General features: G+C 37.1%; 1 protein-coding gene across 1 annotated transcript; it reads left to right on the top strand.

Annotated features, from left to right (window-relative positions):
* Positions 1–700: 700 nt before the first annotated feature.
* On the top strand, positions 701–26,196 carry LOC137399892 (leukocyte tyrosine kinase receptor-like). The gene is made up of 19 exons (XM_068086151.1): positions 701–858; positions 1,776–1,909; positions 4,790–4,846; positions 6,219–6,390; positions 8,646–8,847; positions 11,324–11,404; positions 11,697–11,844; positions 12,012–12,215; positions 13,399–13,677; positions 14,168–14,263; positions 14,738–14,888; positions 16,836–16,991; positions 17,217–17,352; positions 19,636–19,733; positions 21,113–21,304; positions 22,142–22,276; positions 24,208–24,298; positions 25,085–25,241; positions 25,582–26,196. The coding sequence occupies exons 4-18, from the start codon at positions 6,329–6,331 to the stop codon at positions 25,238–25,240; spliced, it is 2,187 nt and encodes a 728-aa protein (XP_067942252.1). The 5' UTR covers positions 701–858; positions 1,776–1,909; positions 4,790–4,846; positions 6,219–6,328; the 3' UTR covers position 25,241; positions 25,582–26,196.
* The last annotated feature ends 1,268 nt before the right edge of the window (positions 26,197–27,464 follow it).

Below are 27,464 nucleotides of genomic sequence, written 5' to 3'. Positions count from 1 at the left end.
CCTCGCAGCATGTTACTCCACACAGCACACTACTTTACGCAGCACTTTACTCCACACAGCACGTTACTACATGCAGCATGTTACTACACGCAGCACTTTACTCCACACAGCACGTTACTCCACGCAGCACATAACTCCACGCAGCACATTACTCCACGCAGCATGTTACTCCACACAACATGTTACCACCTGCACAAATAATTCACCATCCACATTTGTAGAATTGCTGTGCATATGGTTATTTTCTGTACTTTATTGACACTTCTGATGATCTCTCTCAGTACACAGGACTGAAGGGGTACTAGTCCCATATAATAATCCTGCGTGCGTCTGAAATCTTTTTATTGAGCACAAAGAGAGTAGGATGATAACAGTTGTGTATAACAAAAACTGGTCAAGAAAACAACCCAATAGTCTATATCAATAAGTTGAGAAGAGATTGTTTGAAATAGAAAAAACCAGCGTGAACTTAAACTTTCTAGGAAACTACCCTAAGCCTATGAAAGTGGTAGAGCAGGTTGTCATTGTATGCCAACTCCAGTACACGTGTCTAAAAGAGGTTTTGATAAAGATTAACGAGATGGCTTTAGAAGTTGTCTATAAGTAGGGGCAAAACTTTAAAATAAGTGAGCTGGGAAAAATGTAGTACTTGACATATATCATTCATTTTTAGATTACTTATCAGCACTATTCAGTCAATTATGAATCTGATCCCTACATTCAAGTGATAAAATACTACCAGTTTACAAATAATGAGACAGTTCGTGAACTAGCTAAGCTGTCCTGGAACGAGAACGAGCAAAGAATATGGCAAACTTCTAAAATTAATATTCACACTAACGACAGTTCATTGAGAAGGTAAGCATGTAGCTTCTTAGTAGATGATACAGAAATACAGGTTTCAATATACCATGACATCAAAACTGAAATGAATTTATATGTATGAAAAGTGAAAGCTATGGAAATTAAGGTTTGTCTGGTGAATGGCTTTCATCACATCTTTGACATATTTGCAAAGCTCTAATAATGTTTCAAAAATTTCGTTGTGCTGCTTTATAGTTCAATGCAGAACATATAATTTAAGGCTACATTATAGTGTAAGAGCAATGAAAATGAAAAGAACAGCTTAGCCTTGTGGTTAGGTGTTTGTGCTTGCATACATGCAATTGCAGTTGCCTTGAGGTCAATTTCAGTACAGTGGGAATTTTTCGGTGCGAGGTTTTAATCGCCATAACTGGACATATTGATGACAAAAATACAAAAGACTAACTTTATGATATATATATAGATAAATCTTGATTTGCCTCTTTTCATTTCAAACAGATGGCCCGCAGCACGATGTAGATTATTTAGCACAAATTTCTACATTGCTTCACGACAAGACTTCATGAACGGGTTCATTGAGGCAGCTGTTGTTAATGCACGCGAACATGCATTACCGAGTTTTTAATTAGATGTATGTTTACGAGGCTAGTTATCAGGATCAGCTAGTTATCAGGATTCAGACAGAGTTTTGAAGCCAAATTCTTTGGACAAACTGATGAAAGGCACGCAACATATGCGCGTGAAATTTGAACGAAATTGGTCAAAAGATGCAGAACCACATAATGATAATGTTTACTCAGACTAACAGAAAAACATGATAATAATAGATTAATAGAGATTATATTATATTATCATTATTGCATCTCATGAAAATGCATATAAAGTTTTTAAATTTTGAATTGGAATCGGTCAAGGTTAAACTTTTTACCTTTTTAAAACATTGATTTTAGTTTCCACATATCCTTCTCAAGCCACTCGACAGAACATAATGGAACAACAAGAATAGCGAATGTTACCTTTGGTGATAGTTGCTTCCATGAGCTCATAACTGTTGATCCTCTCTCGTCCCTTGCGCATTCAGCAGGTGAGGCAGGCACTCTCACTAGTATAGTTTATAAACCATGTTTGTCAAGAGAAAACAATTCCTTATAAAAAGATAATCTGCCATAGCACTATGCATAGATAATTAATAATTTAAATACATTAAACAACTGGCAACGGCTGCAGCACAACTTTAGAAGTGCTGCAAAAAGTGCTGATTCAAACTGGTTGCACTCAGTTTCACCCTAAAAGCCTGTGGTTCTTCTATTAGGTATATTTGAATAGTTCTCTAATGAAATAAGTTGCATCATGGCACTCATTTGCCGTGCATACAACTGTAGCACAGGCTAGTTGTCATCACATTGCTAGCAGACTCGTGTCAAAACAATCATGTATTAAACATTGGCCCTTACCCTTGGGTAGCGTGTAAACTCTGGCATGAAGCCCTTTGGGTTGTTCATACATACAAACCCTTACACCCGGGAACTTCTTCTACATTAAAAGGAAACTAATGATATAAGAGAGCACATTCTATGAACTTTAAGCTTGGAAAAAATACCTCACGTGCAGTGAAGCTGCGACTGAAAAGATTAAAACTGAGAGCACTATATTGGAAGAAGTATTAAAAGGCAAAGAACAAGGATAAAGTAGAAAAGGGAGTGGAAAGAGGGAAGAGAATGGAAGAAGAAGGAGAGAGGCAGAGAGGAAGCAGAAGGAGAGAGGCAGAGAGGAAGAAGAAGGAGAGAGGCAGAGAGGAAGAAGAAGGAGAGAGGCAGAGAGGAAGAAGAAGGAGAGAGGCAGAGAGGAAGAAAGAGAGAGGCAGAGAGGAAGAAGAAGGAGAGAGGCAGAGAGGAAGAAGAAGGAGAGAGGCAGAGAGGAAGAAGGAGAGAGGCAGAGAGGAAGAAGAAGGAGAGAGGCAGAGAGGAAGAAGAAGGAGAGAGGCAGAGAGGAAGAAAGAGAGAGGCAGAGAGGAAGCAGAAGGAGAGAGGCAGAGAGGAAGAAGAAGGAGAGAGGCAGAGAGGAAGAAGAAGGAGAGAGGCAGAGAGGAAGAAAGAGAGAGGCAGAGAGGAAGAAGAAGGAGAGAGGCAGAGAGGAAGAAGAAGGAGAGAGGCAGAGAGGAAGAAGGAGAGAGGCAGAGAGGAAGAAGAAGGAGAGAGGCAGAGAGGAAGAAGAAGGAGAGAGGCAGAGAGGAAGAAGAAGGAGAGAGGCAGAGAGGAAGAAGAAGGAGAGAGGCAGAGAGGAAGAAGAAGGAGAGAGGCAGAGAGGAAGAAGAAGGAGAGAGGCAGAGAGGAAGCAGAAGGAGAGAGAGGCAGAGAGGAAGAAGAAGGAGAGAGGCAGAGAGGAAGAAGAAGGAGAGAGGCAGAGAGGAAGAAGGAGAGAGGCAGAGATGAAGAAGAAGGAGAGAGGCAGAGAGGAAGAAGAAGGAGAGAGGCAGAGAGGAAGAAGGAGAGAGGCAGAGATGAAGAAGAAGGAGAGAGGCAGAGAGGAAGAAGAAGGAGAGAGGCAGAGAGGAAGAAGAAGGAGAGAGGCAGAGAGGAAGAAGAAGGAGAGAGGCAGAGAGGAAGCAAAGAGCATAGAGAATAGAAAAGAGATGTCTCTTCGTTAAATCTTAACCAGTTACTAACTTATATTAAACATAGACCTTCAGTAGTAGACAATACATACATCTACATACATGTACGTACATCTACAGACATGTACGTACATGTATATACATGTACGTACATGTACATACATGTACGTACATGCATGTAGATGTATGTGCGTGCGAATGCTCAAACATTCAAACATTGCTCTGCCACAGTGCCCAGATTTTTGACTGCAAGGTATGAACAGTCTTCTACTTGATGTCGCTTTTGATTACGCCTATGTTGGCAAGACAGTCAAGTTTTGGCAGGCAATCTTAAAACCAAATTGGAAACTCTTTATGAGCAGTGGCTGAGCAGCAATAGCATGCATGTCAGACAAAAAGGTAATTACTGGTGAGGAGATCAGGTGGTAGTTATGGCATTTATTAACCCTGGACAAGGTACAATGTATATGACATTGTCGCCGTAGTTTAACCTTGGTAAGTGCCTGCCCAAAGGGGCTGCTGAGGGCACTGTCGAGACAATAATTTCAGTAACATAGTTATCGATATATATATCTCGCTTTGGGTCACAACCTACTGAAAGAAAATGACACCAAATAAAACTTTGCTAAACCACTTTAAAAATATTCTTATCATGTTACAATATACTACGGCTCATTAGTTGATTTAAACAAACAAGCAGCCCAAACTAGCAGGTGCTAGATTATATAGAACAATAGCGTAAGTATTTACTGGCCAAGGATTTAGTATAAACACCCACCATCTATAATCCTACACAGTGATGAACTATTTTGGCTTCTGCTCCTATATGCCATGATATAAACTCATCATTTGAACGTTATATAAATTATGTATATTCTCTCAAGTCACTCAGTGTTATCAGCTCATCAGTGCAATATTTCCCCTGAGATGCCACACCAACTCATTGCATAGTCCATTGCACTATACCATGGTAATCAGCAAAGCGCCCGCCCAGTCTGACAGCATGAATATCAGAGTGTTCGATAGACGAGCGGAGAAGAGGCAGCGGTATGCTAGTTAAATTTTTAATCGAGTGGATAATCACAGCTGGCAGGCGGTTGACATTAAGGACGCATTGACGTGCTCGCTCAGAAAAACTTTTAGCTGTTTAGAATTTACTTGTACATGTACCAGAGGCTTGTTCTCCTCTGGGAGTCATCATTTCTCTAATAGGTTCTGTTCTTATCAGAACAAATAGGTTTTTGTCCTGGAGCACCTTATCTCGAGGTAAAATACTATAGGAGACAATGGCACTGAGCCTGTACAGCTCACTCCTCATCATGACGGTATTTGTGATGCTTGTCTTTGTAGAGACCTTCTCCGCCTATATCACGACCGCTGCTAACTTGTCCGTCGCCAACAGATCCAGTGAGTACATTGACTTACATTGACTTACACATACATTTACTTACAGTCATGTTTACTGCCTCAGAGCCTTGCTTGTCAAACTTAGTGCTCTTTCATTTTAAAGGTTGCATTGCTGCAATTTTTCAAACGTTGTTCTGGGAGGAATGCGCTGCCAGAGTTTTCCTGTTATAATTATCATCATTATTCATCATGTTATTACAAAACAGATAAATCATAGTGAGCGTTTACCTTACACTAAACCTGCCACCTTCTTTGCACCGGTTTTAAAATTTATAATTTTTCAATTTTGATGAGACTTTCTGCAGCAATATCTTTTTTGCTTTCCGCCCCCTTCTTGGATGGCAGTGGAAATATACCACACATGTCATTGACCCTTCAGCTGTTCAAGTAACACTTCTTGACATTTGTTCTGAGTGGTGACATCACTCGTGAACCAAAACTTTGCAACCAAATTCATCTCTTGTTTACAAAAACTAAGCATTCATTCTGGCAGCCTAAGAGAATACATTGGGATTGTAGTAGATGATAAGATTTGAGATGGCATTATGAGGAAGCAAGCGCAGGTAAAAAAGCTGACAGTTGACAAAGTTGATTGGGCCTAGAATAGTCTGCTTCCCAAGCTGCCAAGTCTGTTTGTTCCACAATTATCGTCCCTCAGACTTCATTTGAAATTTAGGCTAAATGTTATACCAATTTCTGTGTAAAAATTACGTAGTTTTTAGAAGGTTATAAAATATATAGGGTAAATACGAGTATGATAATGTTACGTGGGGTCTGTCATGTTGCTGCTGACTTATTTGGTTGAGTGGTTTTACATAATAATTGAATTAAATGTATTCTCAAAAGTTGTCCCTACTACATGTTGGTCAGCTGGGAGTAGTTAACTCAATAACAACGAGTCATACAGGATGTTGACAGTTGGAAGTTTCTTTCTGCTACTGATTTTGCCCTCACTAGAAAGCTTTGTTAGGATGTTTTGGTGCACTAAAAGCATGTTTAGAGGTTCCGACTAACATACTATTTGCTGAGGGGTTTTGAAATCAAGAGTCAGAAAGGCCTGCAATGATTCAGACGGATATAGACATACATATATCTACACTCCTCCTTTTCCGGCATTGGCTTTCTTTCATTTCTATTCTATCTTCATCTATTTAAACAGAATGATGAAAACAGTCATGTAGAAAAAATTATAATAATTGCAAAGTAATACATCAATGTTTAAGTTAGAAAAATGGTTTCTTTTTCATCTCCCTACCTTACTTATATCAATGAATATATAGGAGTTAATATTTATATTTCTTTGTGGTCTAGGGTTCTCTTGAGACCTCAGCATACCACTGTATACTTAATAAAATTACACTCTTACTTGTAGCAAGCTATTGGTTTTTCCCATGTCAGTCTACTGGTCCTGTTGGACCCACTTCAGAGCAATGCAGAGAGTCGTACGCGCACACTAACCGTACTCCCTATGTCAATGTCACCATGGATGACCTGAATATGCCAGGAGTGCAAAAATGGAGGGTTCCTAAAACAAACCTTTACAAGTGAGTAGAGTATGTTCTACTAAAAGTTTTGGCTGGCCATGTCAATGTCATCCGCTGAATTACTATAGAACTACGGTTAGTAGCCTCCAAAATACTTACTTCATGGATTGGTATACATTGCACCATATTTTCAGGTTTACATTGTTTTTCAGTGTTTGTGCGCAACGAATTTCATGTTTAGTTTTTTGGGTGATTGCTTATGTCCGTAATGGTGACACATGCACAGAGTGTCACAAGTGAGTCACAGAGTGCACAATGGTGTTATATTTACACAATGCACAGTGTAACAATCATTTTGCATCCATATTTTGTAAATAGCACCTGCCTCAACTGCTTGAAGGTAGAATAAGACTGTGAGGTAATAAATATTTAATCGTTAGACCCATCAGTTCTGCAAGCTCTCAAAACGACATTCAGAGAAATGGTCAAGGACCCAAAAATTTTCAATTGTTTGATAGCAAAGTTTTTGCAAGACTCTTTTTGGCATGTTCTTAGTAATTCAATTCAAGCAACTGGTTTGCAAAAAGCTATAAGACCTTATACGCTTCTATTACATAATTATTTTTGTTATTAATATGGGCAAGACAATTATTGATGAGGTATTCGCTCGGGCAGCAGTGACTCGGGCAGCAGTGATCGGCTCCCTAGCATTATTCTCAAGCGGTGAATGAGTATAGTAGATAAATAAATGAAGGCTCATGGTTCCTTAGTCTCTTTTCAATAGGGAAACAGCACTGATGGTGAATCATAATATTGATTAGTCTCGTATGGCATGTTGCAGCAGGTCTCCTGGCCGATATGTTGCAGCAGGTCTCCTAGGCTCATAGCCTTTTAACCATACACACTATTTTTCCTTCTGTTCCAAGGCTTCCTTAAACTGTGTAGGAAGTTCTCATATGCTACGTTGTTCTGACGATGCCTTGGCAGCAAATATATGTTTTTATGAAGAAAAAAATGACCCACTATGTTCAATCACAAACTCATAGTTTAAGGTTTCTCTATAAAGAGTCTCTAAGGTCTAATAGCTAAATTTCATTGAGATTTTCTGTAGCGAAATCTTCACCCCTTCTTGCATGTTTGTGGTGATTTATGATGTATGTCATTGACCCATCAGCCACTCAAATAACATTTGTTGACATTTGTCACTATTTTATTCAGAATGGCTGGTACAGGAATTAGTTGCACTTAGCTTACTTCATGAACAGACTACAAAATGGCAAAAAAGTATTCTAGCCAGACTGTTGACTAAATTGTATTATTATTAATAATAATAATGTATGCTGCTGAACACTGACTACTAGTCTCTTGGGAACATGTTTCCAAAAGTCATATACAATGCACAGGCAGTTATTACTAGTAATATTACTAGTGGTGGTATCCATTAGACCACAACTCCTAGTTTCTCTACCATTTGCCACTAGGCTGAGATAATAGAGCTTTCCTTAGTCTGTTGCATTCTGTCACTTTTTTTGGGGCTAAACAGAGTAGAGATAATTTTTAGCACCTAAAGCGAAATCACTATGGCAGCTATTTCAGCATTTGCGTTCCACATGCTCTTCACCTCCAACACCAAGTCCATACACCTTACCACCTTTAATAGCTCTTGATCCTAGACTAAATGCGCTATTCATAGTGATGTTATTACTAGCTGAATGTCCGGTGTTGCATGGGTAATAAAAAGGTTTTTGCACAGAAAACTTATTTGTAATCAACATATACAACGTTTACCATTGTAACTTTTAAATGAAGGTCTTTTGTTTATTTCTGTGTAGTTCATACTGTACCGGCTGCTGTGCCTACTACAGCTCTATATTGATTGCAATAGTTATGTTGGCCATGTGCATTTTTTCCCTTATGACCATGCACTTTTCTTCTAATATGGCTTCCCGCCTAACGCTAGCTGCTGTATTAAGTGTGAGGCCGTGAAGGATTAGAATGTGTACTAAGTATGTACCCAATTTATTCCATAGTATAGCTAGTGGACGGTGTACTGCATTGAATAAATGCCTGTCTGTGAAACTGGTGGTTTTGAGTTCAAATCTAGTGTGCAGAGGATTTTTCATTCTTAAAACTTTATTGCCATAACTGGACACGTGGAAAAACAAACAGACAGATAGACAATCATTGAAATTTATACAGCATATAGATTAGTAATGTTATTGTTGCTAATTTATCACGAGACAAACTTTTAAAAACAAACAATAAAACAAGACAAACATAAAAACGCATTGCAAGTTTATCTGGCTGGTTTGCAGCATAATTCTTTATGGTGCAACCGGAGGCTTTGGAACTGAGACTAAAACAACACCGGGTATACTGAGAGGATATACCGAGTATTGGAACCTTGCTACTCCTCTAAGTATATGGCCATCTCGTCTGCACATTCGACTACAACTGGTGAAGGGAGAGCAGTTGTACATTATTGTTGGACAAGCTGGAACCAACGCTTGTGACAAGGTATTATATAGCAATAGACTCCTTTTCTATATTTTCATATCTCACTGCTTCTAGACAGAGGTCTGCTGAACACACTTGATTCTTGATCACAGGTCCCTAGATATCTACTGTTATAGCAAGGGTGCCTGAAGGGACCTTCTGCTAGATCCAGGTTACCTAAACGCACCTGCTTCTAGCTCAAGGGTGTCTAGCCACAATTGTTTCTAGATCAAAGCTGCCTAAAAGCATTTGTTTCAAAAAACACGTACAAATGTACTTCCAAATATATCAAACTTTGTCATATGTACAGAACACTAGGACAAATCTACTTTCAAATAAAAATTACACGGCAACAGCTGCCTCCTAAATTGGAATATCTGGATATATCAGTCTCCAGATAATGAGTATCTTGACCTGTTAATTTCCAAAATACTGGGTGTCTTAATCTATTTACCTCCAGATACAGGTTACCTAGGTATAGCCTTCACTGAATACAGGTTACCTAGGTATAGCCTCCACTGAATACAGGTTACCTAGGTATAGCCTCCACTGAATACAGGTTACCTAGGTATAGCCTCCACTGAATACAGGTTACCTTGGTATAGCCTTTACTGAATACAGGTTACCGAGGTATAGCCTTCACTGAATACAGGTTACCTAGGTATAGCCTCCACTGAATACAGGTTACCTTGGTATAGCCTCCACTGAATACAGGTTACCTAGGTATAGCCTCCACTGAATACAGGTTACCTAGGTATAGCCTTCATTGAATACAGGTTACCTAGGTATAGCCTCCACTGAATACAGGTTACCTAGGTATAGCCTTCACTGAATACAGGCTGCCTAGGTATAGCCTCCACTGAATACAGGTTACTTAGGTATAGCCTCCACTGAATACAGGTTACCTAGGTATAGCCTCCACTGAATACAGGTTACCTAGGTATAGCCTCCACTGAATACAGGTTACCTAGGTATAGCCTCCACCAAATACAGGATACATAAAAATTTCCACCTTATTATACAGCTTGTCTAAATTCTTAAAAGAGTAAGGTGGATACCATTACAATGAAGCCTTTAAACCAACATTTGATCACCAAGAGAGCGAAAATGGCTTAGAGATACTCCATCTTTAGTAACGGTTGTACTAATATGCGCTAAGACTACAGAGAGCAAATCTAGGTTTTTGTTGTTGACACAAATTATACGTACAATATACGTATATTGTACTTCATATACGTATATTGTACTTCATATACGTACAATATACGTATATGAAGTACAAAATATTGCACAAAATTGTTAGTAAAAATAAGCAACGAAGTTAGATGAGCAGACCATCGGCAGATTTAAAACTAAAGGACACAACTCTAAAGGCTAATTGACAGCTGTTACTATCTGTAAAGAGTTGGTATTTGCTCTAATCTGTTTCATGACCTTGACATTAGCGCGAGACCACATTACTCTTGTAAAAGCATAAATTTTAAAAGTAGCATCCTAGAAATGTGCATTTCTATATTGTAACCTGAAACTAGTGCACGGTTTTGTTTCTACCACTGCAATTAAAGTTTCAATGAGAAGCGTTTTAAGAAACTCAGCTCGTAGCCTGTAACTATATCTCCTAATTGCTTATATACTCCTAAAACACTAATTGTACCATGAAATGATAATATCACCATAAATATCAATGTTTAAGGGGCTTTTAAACTCCCCATGCAAGTCCTAAATAACTACATGTGAGAAAATATTTTCTGTAATGAAAACCATGTCCATTCATCTGTCCAACACCCCCTGCTTGGAGGTTGGGAACACATTCTATCAAACAACTATACTCCAAGCAACAACATTCAACTTGCTGAACTGCCACTCCAACACCTGCGCTTATAGATTGCTTTCTAGCATTTTGGAACAATTGTACATATATTTATTACATCCAGTTGAATTGTCAGGGTACTAGTATATATATATTGCAATATAATGTAATGTTGAATGAAGGCCTTGATAAGCTTTCAAGTATTTCTACAAATAGTCAAAAACTTGGAGTTATCTCCTAAATGCAGCATTCAGTGATTCATGACTGACTTGTGAATTGATTCAATAGAGCGTATTTCTCGCAGACTGATCAAGTTTGTTGTAAACCAAGTATCCTGTTATCATAGCCTACAATTATAAAGTTATTAAAGTTTTCATACGCAATTATTCACGGTCAATAATACCCTACCTGACTTGGTGACTGCGTACCCTCGGGTACCATGATCGAGTCTCTTACAACTGTAAGGGGTGTGTAATTGGAATCTGAACACATCACAAGTAGCCTATACATAGGGTAGTCTGAAAGCATTCCTAGCCTGAGAGCACTCTTAGCTTCTCTGTAACCAGCCATACATTTTATCATTATTCTAATTTATACACTTATTATATGAAGCACATTCTGAGCCACCCTTGACCCCTAAACAGTTACTTCTAAGATCAGCAAGTGCTTTATTGTGTGTCATTGCAGAAGAATCCAAAAGACTGTGTTGGAAGAGACATGGAATATGGTGGTGGAGGAGGGGGTGGAGGAGCCTCTTTAGTGTATTTGGTAAGTTACTCGATGTAGGTTGGCGGGGAGCACTAAATAATTTCCTCAGAGGAGGATAACAACTGTGGAATAGTATTAGGTACTCTGAGCATTTGTGACATACAGGTGTGAAGAAGAAGCATTCCTTATTGTATTTTCTTCTACTGTCTATCTTCATTTTTTTATAATAATGGTTAACCCGTGCTTACGAACATTCTTTTACAATTCAAGATGTTTAGGTTTTTTTCAAATTTGTGTGTGCTTTTTTGTAAAAAAGACAGTTTTGAGTAAATCATCAATTACTTTACCACAGGAAAGAAATGGTACTATGATATTACTGGCAATTGCTGGAGGTGGTGGTGGCATGGGTCGGATAGATCAAACAGGTCCTGAAGACCTTGAGGCACTAATGGCAGTCGACTGTGACAACAGCAGCTGCCCCGAATACCCCATCAGACCAGGTATTTCTTATGAATATAAAGAAGAGATCTTATACAAACTACTTGGAATGCAAACTTTTAAAAATAGTATTGGGGTGACAGCGTGATGAATAGTTGATTAACAGTAAGTACAAGTGGCTAGAGAGGAAAGGTAAAATACAACACAACTGATTTTATGTGTTTTTCAGGAATTGGAGGCTCTCTTCAGGTTAATCCAAGTTGGACTCCGCTACAACAAGATGCTCAACATCTCAATTTGCTACGCAAAAATAATACAAGCTTTTTAGGAGGTCAAGGCTGTGAGAAATATAATAAATACTTTAACACTCCGGGAGGATTCGGTGGAGGCGGCGGTGGGTGCACAGCAGGAGGAGGAGGTGGGGGTTATCAGGGTAAGCAAAACTATCCGGTAATGCTGAAAGTTTAATCATGTTTTGTAATAACTAATCTAAAGAGAGGCTGCTAAGGTGTGGAGTAGGTAGGATACTAGGGTACTAGGGTAGACTACTAGGATACTAGGGTACTAGGATACTAGGATACTAGGGTACTAGGGTACTAGGGTACTAGGATACTAGGATACTAGGGTACTAGGGTACTAGGATACTAGGATGCTAGGGTAGACTACTAAATTTATGCTTCTATGTAAAAGGTATTATTTAGAATATGAATTAAATTTCACATCTAAATGCAAAATGTACTCCTAATCTCATCTACATTTACCAGGTGTAATCCTGGTGAATGTAGATACATCTAGTGTACTCCTTGTTTTATGTACGTGCATTCAGTGTACTCCTTGTTGTATGTACATACATCAAGTGTATACGTATGTAATCGTTTATGATTTTATCCGGCTTTGTTAAAAATGTGTTCAGAGCAAATGTTGGATAAAATCACAGGATAATACACAGATCACCCAACTAAGATTTTCAGAGTGTTGTGCAGTTAGAATGCATATTTACGTGGTTACATATCTACTGTGAAAGCCATAATCTAAAAAATTATTGTGCTTTCGGATTGGCTAAATAAAATAACTCTGTCCTGGATAAATGTAATTATAACTTTCTTGAAACCATCTGGCAATACAGCCATCTGCAACTGTGGCTACTAGAAGAATGCCTACTTACATGTACATGATCGTACTGTATCTGTGAACCTACTCATCTGAGTCTGAACTCACACAATATACATGTAGCTGAACAGTGTTGCTTTCTGACTCAGGTTAACTGCTGTCGGTCAGATAAAGGATTTTGTGGAAGTTATATCAGATTTGCCTTCTAGTTTTATGAGTTTTCATGACTTACAGCTGCATTCTGTTCAAGTTTTTAAATAGCTTCCCGACCCGATGTCGTGAGACTTTTACTAGCTGTTGAAGAAACAGCGCCAGTGTCAGTCTTAGTTTGTAAAAAAATTAGCTTTGTGGAAAGTGATTTATGGGTGCAAATGTTTTATATAGATTCTTCAATCTAACAAACCACTCCAGTTTGACCCTTGCTGTGATAGGGTAAAAAGAGCTGATATGACAAGTTATCAAAAAAGTTTCATCTCAATCATTTACATATTATACCATGCATGTAGGAGGATCAGCTTCCAAAGATGACAGTTCCGTCTCGGCTGGCTCCCAGGGAACCTCATTTTGGAACAGTCGTCTCATTGAGTACCAAGCATTAAAACAAAGGGACCCGTTTAATCCCAAATACCCACAAGGCTTTGTGGAGGTCACAGAGCAACCACCTCCATGTGGATGCAATGACAGGCCATGCCAATGGTTAGATGGCAGCTATTCTGACTATCAGTGCCTTTGCAACAGCAAATGGGTTCCCAAACATCACCTTTACAAATGTGAAACGCCTAGTAGTAAGTTTAATAAACTATTCATTAGCTGCTAAGGACTACATAGAAACACCTCATTATTGCAATAGTTCACATGTACCAATAGGTGACATATACCAAAAGGTGACAGGTATCAACAGGTAACATGTAAAAACAGGTGACATGTACCAATAGATGGTATGCACCAATGTACCAACAGGTGACATGTACCAATGTACCAACAGGCGACATGTACCAACAGGTGACATATATTAGCAGATGGCATGTACCAACAGGTGAATTTGACAATGTGTGCTCACTAATATTACTGTGGCATATTAGAGTTCATTCCATCTCTACTAGTTGCCATGGCATTGTATAATTATCAATCATACAAGCATGGGCCACAGTCTAGATCTACAGTAAAAAGAAGGTGGAGTAGAACTGGGCATTCAAAATACGTAATATAAGAAGTATTGAGTAGGTGAGAGATTGATAATGCAGTACGCTGATGCTGATCTTGTTTTATTTTTAGTCCTACCACAGAGCTCCAAATCACGACCGGCTATTATCATTGTTTCTGTTACTTCTGGTGCCATCGCTCTTGTCTTGAGTTTCTGCCTGGTTTATGGTAAGGTTGCTACTTAGACTTATAAATGTGATTATATAAGCCTGTAATACGGTAGCCTGAAGGAATATAGTTAAAAATAAGTAGCCTGAGTTTATACTGAGTTAGAATAATTATAAGCTGTAACACGCCAACCTCTGATTATGTCATTTAGCGATAATTGACTCTATAACTATAGAAACAACATTGTGCACCCATGCTGCTTGGAATACTGTAACTTGCAATAGAACAGCTTAAAAGAGCATAACACGTAGTAGTACCACCTGTACTAACACAAAGTTTAATAACATAGCCTGTGATATAACCGTTAGTTATTATATTTCCTGTAATAAACACTAGCACCATGTAGGTGCTCATTCTAAAAAAACTGTGTTACCTTATTTTAGAGTTTATTCAATATCTAAACTGCTATGGTAACGGTTTGTGGGAGTAATGCAAATAAATCATTATACTTATATAAGCTGTACGTGTATACAGCTATACGACAGCTAAAGAAAACTGGGGATTACCGATATAAGCACCAATTTTCTGAAAATCACCCACAACTGAAGATGGATGTCAATCCCACATATGCAGCATATGACGGACTACCAGATGCACTTCCTGAAGAAAGGATCACAATGATACGGTATCTTATATGTCTTCTCTATCCTTCTTATATGTCTCCCCTATTCTTCATATGTCTCCCTTATCCTTCTTATATGTCTCCCCTATTCTTCTCATATGTCTCCTCTATCCTTCTCATATGTCTCCCCTATCCTTCTCATATGTCTCCCCTATCCTTCTCATATGTCTCCCTATCCTTCTCATATGTCTCCTCCATCTTTCTTGTATGTCTCCCCTATTCTTCTCATATGTCTCCTCTATCCTTCTTATATGTCTCTCCTATCCTTCTTATATGTCTCCCCTATTCTTCTTACATGTCTCCTCTATCCTTCTTATATGTCTCTCCTATCCTTCTCATATGTCTCCCCTATCCTTCTTATATGTCTCCCCTATCCTTCTCGTATGTCTCCCCTATCCTTCTTATATGTCTCCCCTATCCTTCTCATATGTCTCCCCTATTCTTCTTATATGTCTCCCCTATCCTTCTTATATGTCTCCCCTATTCTTCTCATATGTCTCCTCTATCCTTCTCATATGTCTCTCCTATCCTTCTTATATGTCTCCCCTATCCTTTTCATATGTCTCCCCTATTCTTCTTATATGTCTCCCCTATCCTTCTTATACGTCTCCCCTATTCTTCTTATATGTCTCCCCTATCCTTCTCATATGTCACCCCTATCCTTCTTATATGTCTCCCCTATCCTTCTCATATGTCTCCCCTATCCTTCTCATATGTCTCCTCCATCCTTCTCATATGTCTCCCCTATCCTTCTCATATGTCTCCTCTATTCTTCTGATATGTCTTCTCTATCCTTCTTATATGTCTCCCCTATCATTCTCATATGTCTCCTCTATCCTTCTCATATGTCTCCCCTATTCTTCTCATATGTCTCCCCTATTCTTCTTATATGTTTCCCCTATCCTACTCATATGTCTCCCCTATCCTTCTCATATGTTTCCTCCATCCTTCTTATATGTCTCTCCTATCCTTCTTATATGTCTCCCCTATTCTTCTTATATGTCTCCTCTATCCTTCTTATATGTCTCCCCTATCCTTCTCATATGTCTCCCCTATCCTTCTTATATGTCTCCCCTATCCTTCTCATATGTCTCCCCTATCCTTCTTATATGTCTCCTCTATCCTTCTGATATGTCTTCTCTATCCTTCTTATATGTCTCCCCTATCCTTCTCATATGTCTCCTCTATCCTTCTCATATGTCTCCCCTATCCTTCTCATATGTCTCAGCACCTCACCTTCGTCTACTTCAGTGTTGTTATTATTATTATTTCTCTCTTCAAGCCTAAATGTTGTTGAAGTCTGTTGAGAAAAGTATCTATTCTTTTTGCTGTGCTAGTTTAGTTTTATACCTCACAAAGTGCTTTTGTAATATAAGAACAATTCAACATGCATATTAAACTATCATGTATTAAAAATAATAGGCTCATAAAAACACACTGCAATTTGTTTGATTCATTTTATACCATAATAAATATTGCGGGTAATTTATACATAGCATCAAAAAATTACATTTTACTTAACTCTCTGAAAGCTGATTTTTAAAAACTATATTATTTATACAAACCAAATTACTTAAATTAAAATTAATAAAAATTTACCTTAGGGAAATCAAATAAGAAAAGTAGGCTTAGCAACGCATAAGTTTGAAAATAGAGTTAGGTATGGTGTTACACGGTGTAGGACAGTTTAATTTAAACACTTTAGTTTAAAATAATTTAGCTAATATGGTTTGTACCATTTTTATATTGTTTTATGGTTTTTTTTACCTGTCAACTGCAATATTTTAAGCATTCTCAAGAATTGTATGTTGGGAATTATTTTTAGAGTGAAATAAAATATTTGCTTACGCATCATATCAACACACTAGATAATTCATATGGTGAGGGGGTTGTAAGTAGAGGTGTGACTATGTTAGAGCTTTTAGAATTTAGTCTTTTGTGTTTTTATAGTCACCTTGGTGAAGGTCGATTCAGCACTGTCTTTGAAGCAAGGCTGGCCTTGACTGATTCATGGAATAGTCCAGAGATGACGGTTGCCATAAAAAAGCCAAAAGACAACTCACCGCAGACTCGTGCTGAGTTTTTACAGGAAGCGAAGACCATCAAGTTAGTTGAAGCCTCTAGTTGTGATATTAAAGTTACTAGACCTGAGCCATACTTACTATATTAATCTTAACTTTTAACTCAAACTTGACTCTTGTCATGTTACTTACCCGCTCTGAGTGGTACTGAGTGTTACTCACCCGCTTGGTGAGTGTTCAAAGAATGTTTTAACACACTGAACAGCGTTTTTTGTTGAGGTTGATGATAGAAATATTATATTTTTCACAGCTCATTCAACCACCCTAACATCATAAAGATAATAGGAGTGTGTGAGCTGTCTAATGGTATTATTGGAATAGCCATGGATGTACTGAGGGGAGGTGACTTACTTACTTTTCTTAAAGAGAACAGACCCAATGAACAGGTAGGTTATACTTACAGCATTATCAAAGCAAACTCAATGGCTGACTATCAAGCTCAGAAAAGGCTAACATGAGGCGAAAACTATCTGTTTTTAAGCAGTTAGCATTAGTTATGTAGAGATAGCTAGCAGAAGTATTTTTAATGGAGATATGAGCGCTGTTATAGGATAGCAGGAGTACACAACTCTTAACAGCCTCTTTATATATTGCTCTTTTACATACTGCTACTAAATGTTCTCCTTACAAAATACTGACTTCAAATTTTTGAAAAACATGCATAAACATGAATAATGCTTGCTGTAGTTTAAAAATGTTTTTTATTGTTACCAGAACTAGGCTAATATGTTTTGTAATGATGTTTTATACATATACCGAGTATTTCTTTCTGATAACTGTTGTAGCAACCATTGTGGCTATGCCTGGCCTCACTACAAATAGAGTATAAGAGCTCCAGCTCTTACTTAAACTTCAAATGTTCCGTTTAAACTGAGCTAACGGCAGTCGCTGCAGTGTTTAAATATAGAGTACGATTGCTGTAGGTTAATTGAAATATTAAGTCGGGGTACATCCATTTACAAAACACAGTAGAGGATTTCTTTTGCTTATGGGTATAAGTCTAAAAATGGTAGCACACTAACACAATGGTGCAATGTTGAATAGGTGATACTTCAATAAATAGTATGCTTGTTTGCGAAAACTAATACTCTTGGATAGCGTTCTCAAAACGTAAGTTATTGTACTGTTGAATATTTTGATTACGGAAATATGATAACTGGGGGTCCTCCCATGTTTTGTGACGATTCTGACGACGCGACGACAGGGATATTTAAAAAGTGACAGACGAGACGACCATTTACCAATGCAGGTGACGAGGATTGCGTAAATAAGATTACTAAAGGTACGGCTGCACGTAACGAATTTTTCGTTGGTTCGGAGTTCTGGCCAAAATCACGAAAAACGCAGAATTAATCGGTCGAAATTCACAGAATTATTTGAGCTGTGCATGCCCACCGAGTTTGTCGACGAACGCTTTTAACAGATTAAAGAAATTATTAGCGAGCACGATTCCAGCAGCTTTAGCAATTAGTATAGTCCAAGACATGTACCGTGACACACAATAAAAATACGAAAGCATTTCAACATAGAACACACGATGTAACTGTCTAAGTCGCACTATTATTAGTTGGCGAACACGACTTTAGCAAATTTTAAGATATATGTAGTCCGAAAACATAATGCGACACACAAGAAAATTATTACAGAAAGTTATCAAAGTAAATACGATGCAACTGACTTGTTTGCGCTAGAGATGTCGACATTCTCTACACAAATCTTTTGCTGCTAAAAAGGAAATATAATTAAAAAATAAACAAATTGTAGCTATAGCGCCCAAACAATAAATACATTCAATAACGAAATCTAAGCAGTTGCATCGTGTGTACTATGTTGATTTGCAATTATACTTTTACTATTGTGTGTCATTATACGTCTCTTGGACTATACTAATTGCAAAAGCTGCTGAGATCGTGCTCGCTAGCACGATTCTAGCAGCGCAGAATAATTCTGTGTTTCAATCATTTCGTGATTTTGGTTAGAACCAACGGAAATTTTGTTACGTGTTGCCGTACCGTTACTAACTTATTATTTGTTCATAAATCACCACGGTCAACCGAAACTTCACTAGTTTTGGTTTGAAGCATCTGGCCCAGCATTTATAGACTGCCAAATAATTAAAGCAATGAAATGCCACGACATTGACTGCAAATCCGTTTCCAAGTCTGTGACTGACAGTGATTATTAAAGGCAATCTCGGTCTATTTTCAGTACAAGAAATATAGCTCTAAAAACCTAAGACGGCTGTCACTCTTCGCGGAGTAATCAGCAACACTCCCAAACATCACTAATATGTTTGTGAAGGTCGCTGGTTGAGCCATGCTTTTGGTTAGCAGAAGTTCAAACCTAGCGAGTTTCAGATTTTTAACGCAACCCAGTGCCACCAGTATAGATATTTGTATTAAAATAACGAATGTGAAGAAAGAGGTTGTTTTGGTTACCAATTTGAAAAAGGTGACAGTGATTTTAAAAGTGACGACAGTGATTTTAAAAGTGACGACAGTGATTTTAATAGTGACTATTCTGACGACAGCTTTGTGTGGTAGGACCCCCATAACTGTAACCTTCTTCCGTGAGAGGGAAGGATGCAGATGTAATGTTTGACAAGTGACAATGCTTGACAAATGGCCTATGTTATACAAATAATTATTTCATATGTATATTGTTTGCAGACTTCCACACCAGCTCTGCTGTTTGGTGACCTGATAAAAATAGCGAGCCAAATTGTGTCTGCATGTAAATATTTAGAAGAAAGCAAATATATTCACCGGTAAGCCCTGAGCTAAAATAATAAACTTTTATGTGAGTAGTGTTAGAAGCCTCCTGCTGTGGTAGTATTAGTGTATGTTTTGGATGTACAGATTAATGCTTGTTGTACCTTTTCACACCAACTTAATGTAAAATCAATTGTTATTAATTATTTAACTATTGGGGTTTGACCTATATACATATACTAGCTGTACAACTCGGCGTTGCCCGAGTAATAAAAAAGTCTTTGGACAGAAAATTTAATTGTATTTAACATATAACAACGTTTGCCATTTTGAGTTTCAAACTACATATCATGAGAAAAATGTTTTGTGTAGTTAAAACAAATTAAGAGAGTAAGCAAAAACAAGTGTAAAGCTTTTCAAATGTCGTCAAACAACTGTAACTTTTAAACTTTGTATCATGAAGAAAATGTTTTGAGCAGATCAAATAAATTTAAAGAAATAAAACAACTATAATAGGGTTAAGATGTAAATGTGAAATAATTAGCAAATAATAGCTAAAGTAAGTCTGTTTTGCTATGATTACAATAAAAGATGACTTGGTAATAATACAATTAATTCAAACTGAGAAAGCAGAATAAAAATCTTAAATATGTTGAATTAATAATAACAATTCTTGCATAGAAGTGTGTGTATAAAAAAGGTTACTGTTCCACCAGAAGCTATCCATCAAAACTTTGAATACAACGATAATGGCACCTCTCGATACTGGTACCAATGAAAAAATGAGATATCGTACTGTCATTGTCTGACCGAACCGTGAGAGAATGTTGAAGCTCTTCCTCCGAAAATAATGTCAATTTTCCGCGGGAAATGAATTGGCCTTGACTGCAGATATAGCAATTGAACCTTACAAAATACCAAAAATAGAAGCTCAAGAAAACACAAAAAAGTATTGTGTTTAATAGAGTTAATAGAAATCATAGTTTCAAATAATATGTCATTTAGCGTGCGCATACGCTACACCATACATGATAGAACCTTTTATCAATACGCCCTGTATAGCTCAGCGGTAGAGCACATGGATTGAAAATTTGTGGATGCAGTCTCCGTGAGTTCAAACCCATCATAATGCGGAATTTTAAATTCCAAGATTTTAATAGCTATAGCTGTACATACATAGACGCAGACAGATACACAGAAGCACAGACAAACTTTGAGAAGTATATGTATGTCGAACCCTATTAGTTAAATGATTAATAACAATATATATGTTTAATATTCTACATGTATATGTTACACTAACTGGTGTTATTGATAAATAACTAAGTCATATTTTTATCTACTGACCAGGAGATACCTTTCAATGTTAATGGTCTTAAAGGATTTTACACGAATCTTCTGTCACTTTGCTATACAACTAATTGCGCAATTCTAGGGACATAGCAGCAAGGAATGTACTTCTGACTGAGAAAGGACCAGATCGAGTAGCTAAAATATCAGACTTTGGTCTATCGAGAGATATTTACCATGAGGATTATTGCCCTAGCAGCTCGAAGCCAGTTCCCATCAAATGGTACCCACCAGAGGCTATCATTGAGCACAAACACACGAGTAAATCTGATGTCTGGTAAGTTGAATCCTAACAGCGTGCGTTTAAAAATATCTTTTACACTAAAATTAACAACTTTGGCAACTATTGCAGCAATCCCAACAAATTTTATAAGCATGAGAGTTATGAAATTTGTGAGCATTATATTCATCACAAAACAAAAGTTTATGATAACATTCAATATTCATAAAATGTCATTCAACGTAACTAGCAAAGATTATCAAATTGTGTTGAATAAGATAAAGCCTGGTTGGTAGGTATAACCGCTCCTGGAATCAAAGAAAAACACGAAACAAGTACAAGTTAACAAAGGCTGGTTCGCACTGTAAAACAAGTGTTAATTAACAAAGGCTGGTTCGCACTGTGCTGGTGTATGTCGGAGTTGTCCTCCTGACAATTATTTATCGACTGTGTGCGGTGTAAACTGATGACATCTCCGAGATATTGTGGATATGTCAGGAAACATTGCAGCTGTCAACTTTTCTGATATTTCGCCGAGCATCAATGATAGTGCGCACTACTTCGAGTATGGTGATTGGCTGTCGCGGATTGTTTGATATTTATGATAGTTGCTGCGGGACTAGTATTTCATCATTTTAGCAACCATATTGGGTAATGAAAACATCACATTACGGACTATTTACTGATGTAAACATGGATGGGTTTGTGATAGTGTGAACAATGTTATCACAGATGATCGCTGATGTAGCGTGTGATTAACCCTGACTTATGGTGATATAATCCAGACTTAATCCAACACTAGTTATATTAACACTCTGCACTCTTACATTACGTCTGACTACATGCACATTATGTATAAATATGTTGTCGTTGCATAATTGGTATGATCTACAGGTCATATGGGGTTTTGCTATGGGAAATATTCTCTTATGGAGAACAACCATACACAGGCATGGACCTTGGAGAGGTAGCAACAAAAGTGAAGTATGGCTACAAAATGAACCCACCAGAGACTTGCCCCGAGCCAATGTATGTACCCCAAATACCATCATGCCTCAATGCATGTACCCCAAATATCACTGTCTCAATGTATGTACCCCAAATATCACTATGTCTCAATGTATGTACCCCAAATATCACTATGTCTCAATGAATGTACCCCAAATTTCCCTATACCTCAATGTATGTACCCCAAATATCACTATGTCTCAATGTATGTACTCCAAATATTACTATGTCTCAATGTATGTACCCCAAATATCACTATGTCTCAATGCATGTACCCAAAATATCACTATGTCTCAATGAATGTACCCCAAATTTCCCTATGCCTCAATGTATGTACCCCAAATATCACTATGTCTCAATATATGTACCCCAAATATCACTATGTCTCAATGCATGTACCCCAAATATCACTATGTCTCAATGTATGTCACCCAAATATCACTATGCCTTCTTGATTGTTTTTAGGCTTAGGACTCCTTTTCCATATCTAGTTGCAAATTATAGCAAATGTGGCAGGTGTCAAAATCACCCTGCTCGGTGATTTTGAAAGATTATTTCTCTTGTAATTGCAACTGCCTATAGAAACTTAAAGTTTATAATGTCGCCCAATTTATGTATGTGTACGTGTACATACAGACTTCTTTATATGTGTAAATGTACATATATATATATATATATATATATATATATATATAACTAGGTGAATGTCTGGCATTGCCCGGGTAATAAAAAAGCATTTGGACAGAAAATTAATTTTTACTTAACATATACAACATTTACCATTCCAACTTTTAAACTACATATCATGGCAAAAGTGTTTTTGTGCAGTTCAAATGAATTGAGAGAAAAAATAAAACAGCTGTAAAAGTTTTCAAACTTTCGAACAAATGTAATAACTTAAATTTCATATCATGAAAGAAGCATTTTGTTGAAATTATGAGGAAAAATAAAACTATAAAGGTGTTTAAATGTAAATGTGAAATCATTAGCAAGTAATGGCTAAATATAGCCTGTTTCGCTACGATTATAATGAAAAATTGTTTGGTATACGATTATATGATTGTAGTTCATTTCAGTGTTGGCATCTTAAAGCGAAAATATCGTATAGATGTATAGAGTGGTATAAAAACCCATAGTAAAGATCTAGTGCAATCACTGTCTAGTAAAAATCATCATCATTAAAAAATAGTAACAAAACAATATATTAACTTTAGTAAATATAGTTACCTAAATACCTTAGAGCATTTTGTGGTTATGATCTGCAAGAAAACATAACATTACAATGCACTACGTGCAGAGTTCTTACCTTCAAGACAGACGTGTAATATAAACGCTGAATCTAACTTATATGAATTTAGCTTACTAAATACATACTTGAAAGAAGTTTTAGTATGCATCTTATAAACTTTTAATAAAAATTTCATAACTTATCTGCTTGTGAACCCGTTTTTATCATAATGGATGACGCTGAACTGAGATAAAATCGCGAAATTTTAATTTCGAGAGGATTATTGTCGATATCAATTTGTGAAAAAAAAATTAGCCCTAGTACGGCGAGGACAAAAAATCATCGTGATTCATAGAGTTTATAGAGTTTCAACTAATTTGTCATTTAGCGTGTCAAATCGGTAAAAGTGTGTATACATTATATAGTAAGGGCTCTGAATCGTAAGAGCTTTTGTAGACTCGTAGTTATACAATTGAATTGCAAATCTGGGGTTGCAATCTTCGTGAGGTCAAATCCAGCCGGATGTGAGATTTTAATAGCTATAGCCTGACAGACAAACATTCAAACAGACAACGACAGACAAACAAACATTGAGGTTTATATATATAAATGAATAGTTTGTACCCTACATACATGTACCAACTAGTTTACACTTGGGAATCAAATGGGACATGGTTTACTCATATAACAAACTATTTTTATGATGGTCTTCAACATTTTTTAGTGGACAACTAATGAATCGATGCTGGATGTATCACCCTACAGATCGACCAGACTTCATTCTTGTTCACCTTCAGCTGAGCCGACTGCTTGAGGTGAGATCTGGCTACTAGCTAACAGAGTTGGTACACAGTTAAAAAGGTTAAGCAATGGTATTTTTTCATTTGCCTTAAAAAATAAGTTATTTTTTATGATGATTCATTCAAACATCCTAAATAATTAATTATACCGAAACAGCTGTTTTTAAATTTAGCAAATCACATTTGACCTCAGCATACAAATTGTCCATGCATGATGCAACATTTGAAAAAATCCTTGACTTCACACCTGAAGTAATTTTTAACATACGATGTTTGAAGGTTTGAAAAGCATTGCAGGTTCAAAAAAATCTATAATGGCTTTAAAAAAATTACACACAAAAAGTGTAAAATCAACAAAAACATATATTAAATACATTTAGACTTAACAGTCTAGTTTAAAGAAATTTAGGCTCTATCCTATCTTTGTTGCCATCCACATCTCAGACCCTATGCTGTGTAGAACCTGTATTTCTGTTTCAAATAATAATAATGTAGCAATAAAAACATTTTTTATTGATCATTACTATTAGTTTTTCACAGATAACAGGTTTTGTTACATTCAGTTTTTGCATAGTTTTATAAAATGTATTCGTTTTATTGCATTTGTAACTATCTGAAGTGTTCTTGTTTAGTTGTTTGATAAAACAAATTAGGCAAAATACATAAATAACTTTGTATGTAAAGGTTTGATGGTATTGAAAATGCTAACATCATGTTACACTTGGTGCGCAAGAGTCTTTCAATATCTACAGAAAACTATCCTTTTTATCAAGATCAAAGGCTATGTTTTACATACTGCAGAATGAAGCCCTTATGAGCTCTCCAATTGGGCTTATGAAGCACGAGAGACTACCGAGTGTCACATCTAGTGCGAGCTCAGGATTTGAAGAACTGCCTGACTCTCCAAGTTGCCTCTCAATGAAGCCTCTTCTCGATGGTGACTGCAGTGGCATCTAATGTATGTACTTTGTAGTACCATTTTTCATGTGCCACTTTCTCTTTGTGTGACACTTTCTTTTCATGTGACAGTTTCTTTTCATGTGACATCCTTTTTTATGTGACACCCCCTTCTCATGTGACACTGTCTCTTTGAGCGACACTTTCTCTTCATGTGTCACTTTCTCTTTATGTGTCACTTTCTCTTTGTCTCACATAAGAAGTTTCAAATAAGTTTTATATACTCAATAAGGGAAGATAGAATTTAGCAACGTTAAGCGTTGCCCCATGTTCAGCCAGTCGTGTGCTGCCATCTGTGTGTATGCACTTGAGAAATTAAAAAATACTGCTATCCTTTGTAGAAACTACAATTAGCAGAATCTTATCATGAAGGATTATACTCTCTCGACATGGCTCTTCAGCTGCACATCAGCAAATACGTACACATGTCAAGTGATTTCCTCTTTTCTTTTTGCATAAAACATGCAACCTGCGAACAATCGCTACAACATGAAGTATATATTTTAGTTTTTATTTTATATCCATGCTGCTGATCGATTATTTTGATATTTAGTGCAATATTTTATTTTGTTAATTTCGTTATTTTGTGTTGTTATAATACTTGTCACTTTCTATGCTGCCTAGACTATACAAACAACCTACATGATGAATGGCATTACTCTCAGCCCTTGCAAATTACGCATTACATGTACATACGCTCTCATATTTATCTGAAATACTAGTTCACTACTGCATTACTCCGCTCTGAACACTAGTTAGCGGCAAAGAGTATAAGCTTATTTTTTGTTTTGTGTACAACATTTAAATCAAATTATATTATTATCATCGTTGTTAATCATTGAAATACTGTATTTGAAGTTGTCATTTCCTGCCACAGAGCAAAAGTAGAAATGTAACGGTGCCATGATATTACACACCTCCTTCAATTTCTATTATAATAAAGAGAAATATACATATCACCAACATGCTGCAGATTCTAAACTTAGCCTGCAATTACTGTATTCCATTGTGATAATCTACGTGTTTATTTGTTGTCTCTATTTTTTGATGGTACTATCTACATGTATATGACCTCAATAACAAGGCCATCTTTTCGATGGAGTGGCAGCAGTAACGTGCTGTTATGTGTGTTGTTAGAAGAAACATGTGTTGAGTTTGCTTTGTCATCTTATTCTATTTTTAACTATGTTTAGTTTGTGTGCCTTTTTTTAGGTTGTATGAACTAGTTGATAGTATTGACTCAGATACTAGTGAACATGCAAAGCTGTAATTAAACCAATATTTATTAGTAAAGAATACATTTTTATTTCTACAAGTTAAATATGTTATATATAAAAACTAATAAAACTTAAAAATAATAATAGTGAAAAATGGATAAAATAGTCAAAAATATCACAGCCTTATATGACCGGCTGTTCATGCTCTGCCCAGTTCTTTGCAGATCTGTCAGCCTCAGATGACCAAAAAGGCAATGGGAACTGGAAATTGTTGCCTTTTATGGGTGTTTGGTGTAGCCATTGGTATATTCAAATACTTTGACTAAAATATATTTAATGGTGCAAGGAGAGTTCTTTAGATAGGGCTCATGTCTAAGGATCCCACCCCAACAAATCTAATATAACAAACTTCCCTACATATTACTCAAAACTGAATCACCTTACTCATAACCACCTCACCCTACTTACTCAACAAACTCGCCCTACTTACTCATAACAAACTCACCCTACCTACCCATAACAAACTCGTCCTACTTACCCATAACAAACTCGCCTTACTTACCCATAACAAACTCGCCTTACTTACCCATAACAAACTCACCCGACTTACCCATAACAAACTCACCCTACTTGCCCATAACAAACTCACCCTACTTACCCATAACAAACTCACCTTACTTGCCCATAACAAACTCACCCGACTTACCCATAACAAACTCACCTTACTTGCCCACAACAAACTCACCCTACCTACCCATAACAAACTCGTCTTACTTACCCATAACAAACTCGCCTTACTTACCCATAACAAACCCACCCGATTTACCCATAACAAACTCACCCTACTTACCCATAACAAACTCGCCCTACTTACCCATAACAAACTCACCCTACTTACCCAAAGCAAACTTACCCTTGTAATAAAAAAGGTTGGCGGTAAGTATGACACGGAATTCCCACCATTGTCACCACAGGACAGAGCTTTTTGGATGGAATGGTGGCCCCGA

Source organism: Watersipora subatra, chromosome 7 (genome assembly GCF_963576615.1).
Source record: "Watersipora subatra chromosome 7, tzWatSuba1.1, whole genome shotgun sequence".
NCBI lineage: Eukaryota > Metazoa > Bryozoa > Gymnolaemata > Cheilostomatida > Watersiporidae > Watersipora > Watersipora subatra.
Note: the sequence above shows the minus strand (reverse complement) of the source record. Positions and strands in the feature narration are given on the sequence as shown.

Bases quoted from the DNA above. Each gene is read 5' to 3' on its own strand.
- LOC137399892 (XM_068086151.1), top strand. From the start codon at position 6,329: ATGGATGACCTGAATATGCCAGGAGTGCAAAAATGGAGGGTTCCTAAA. The intron at 17,353-19,635 runs GTAGGTTATACT...TATTGTTTGCAG, and splicing joins AGAACAGACCCAATGAACAG to ACTTCCACACCAGCTCTGCT. The intron at 19,734-21,112 runs GTAAGCCCTGAG...GCGCAATTCTAG, and splicing joins GAAAGCAAATATATTCACCG to GGACATAGCAGCAAGGAATG.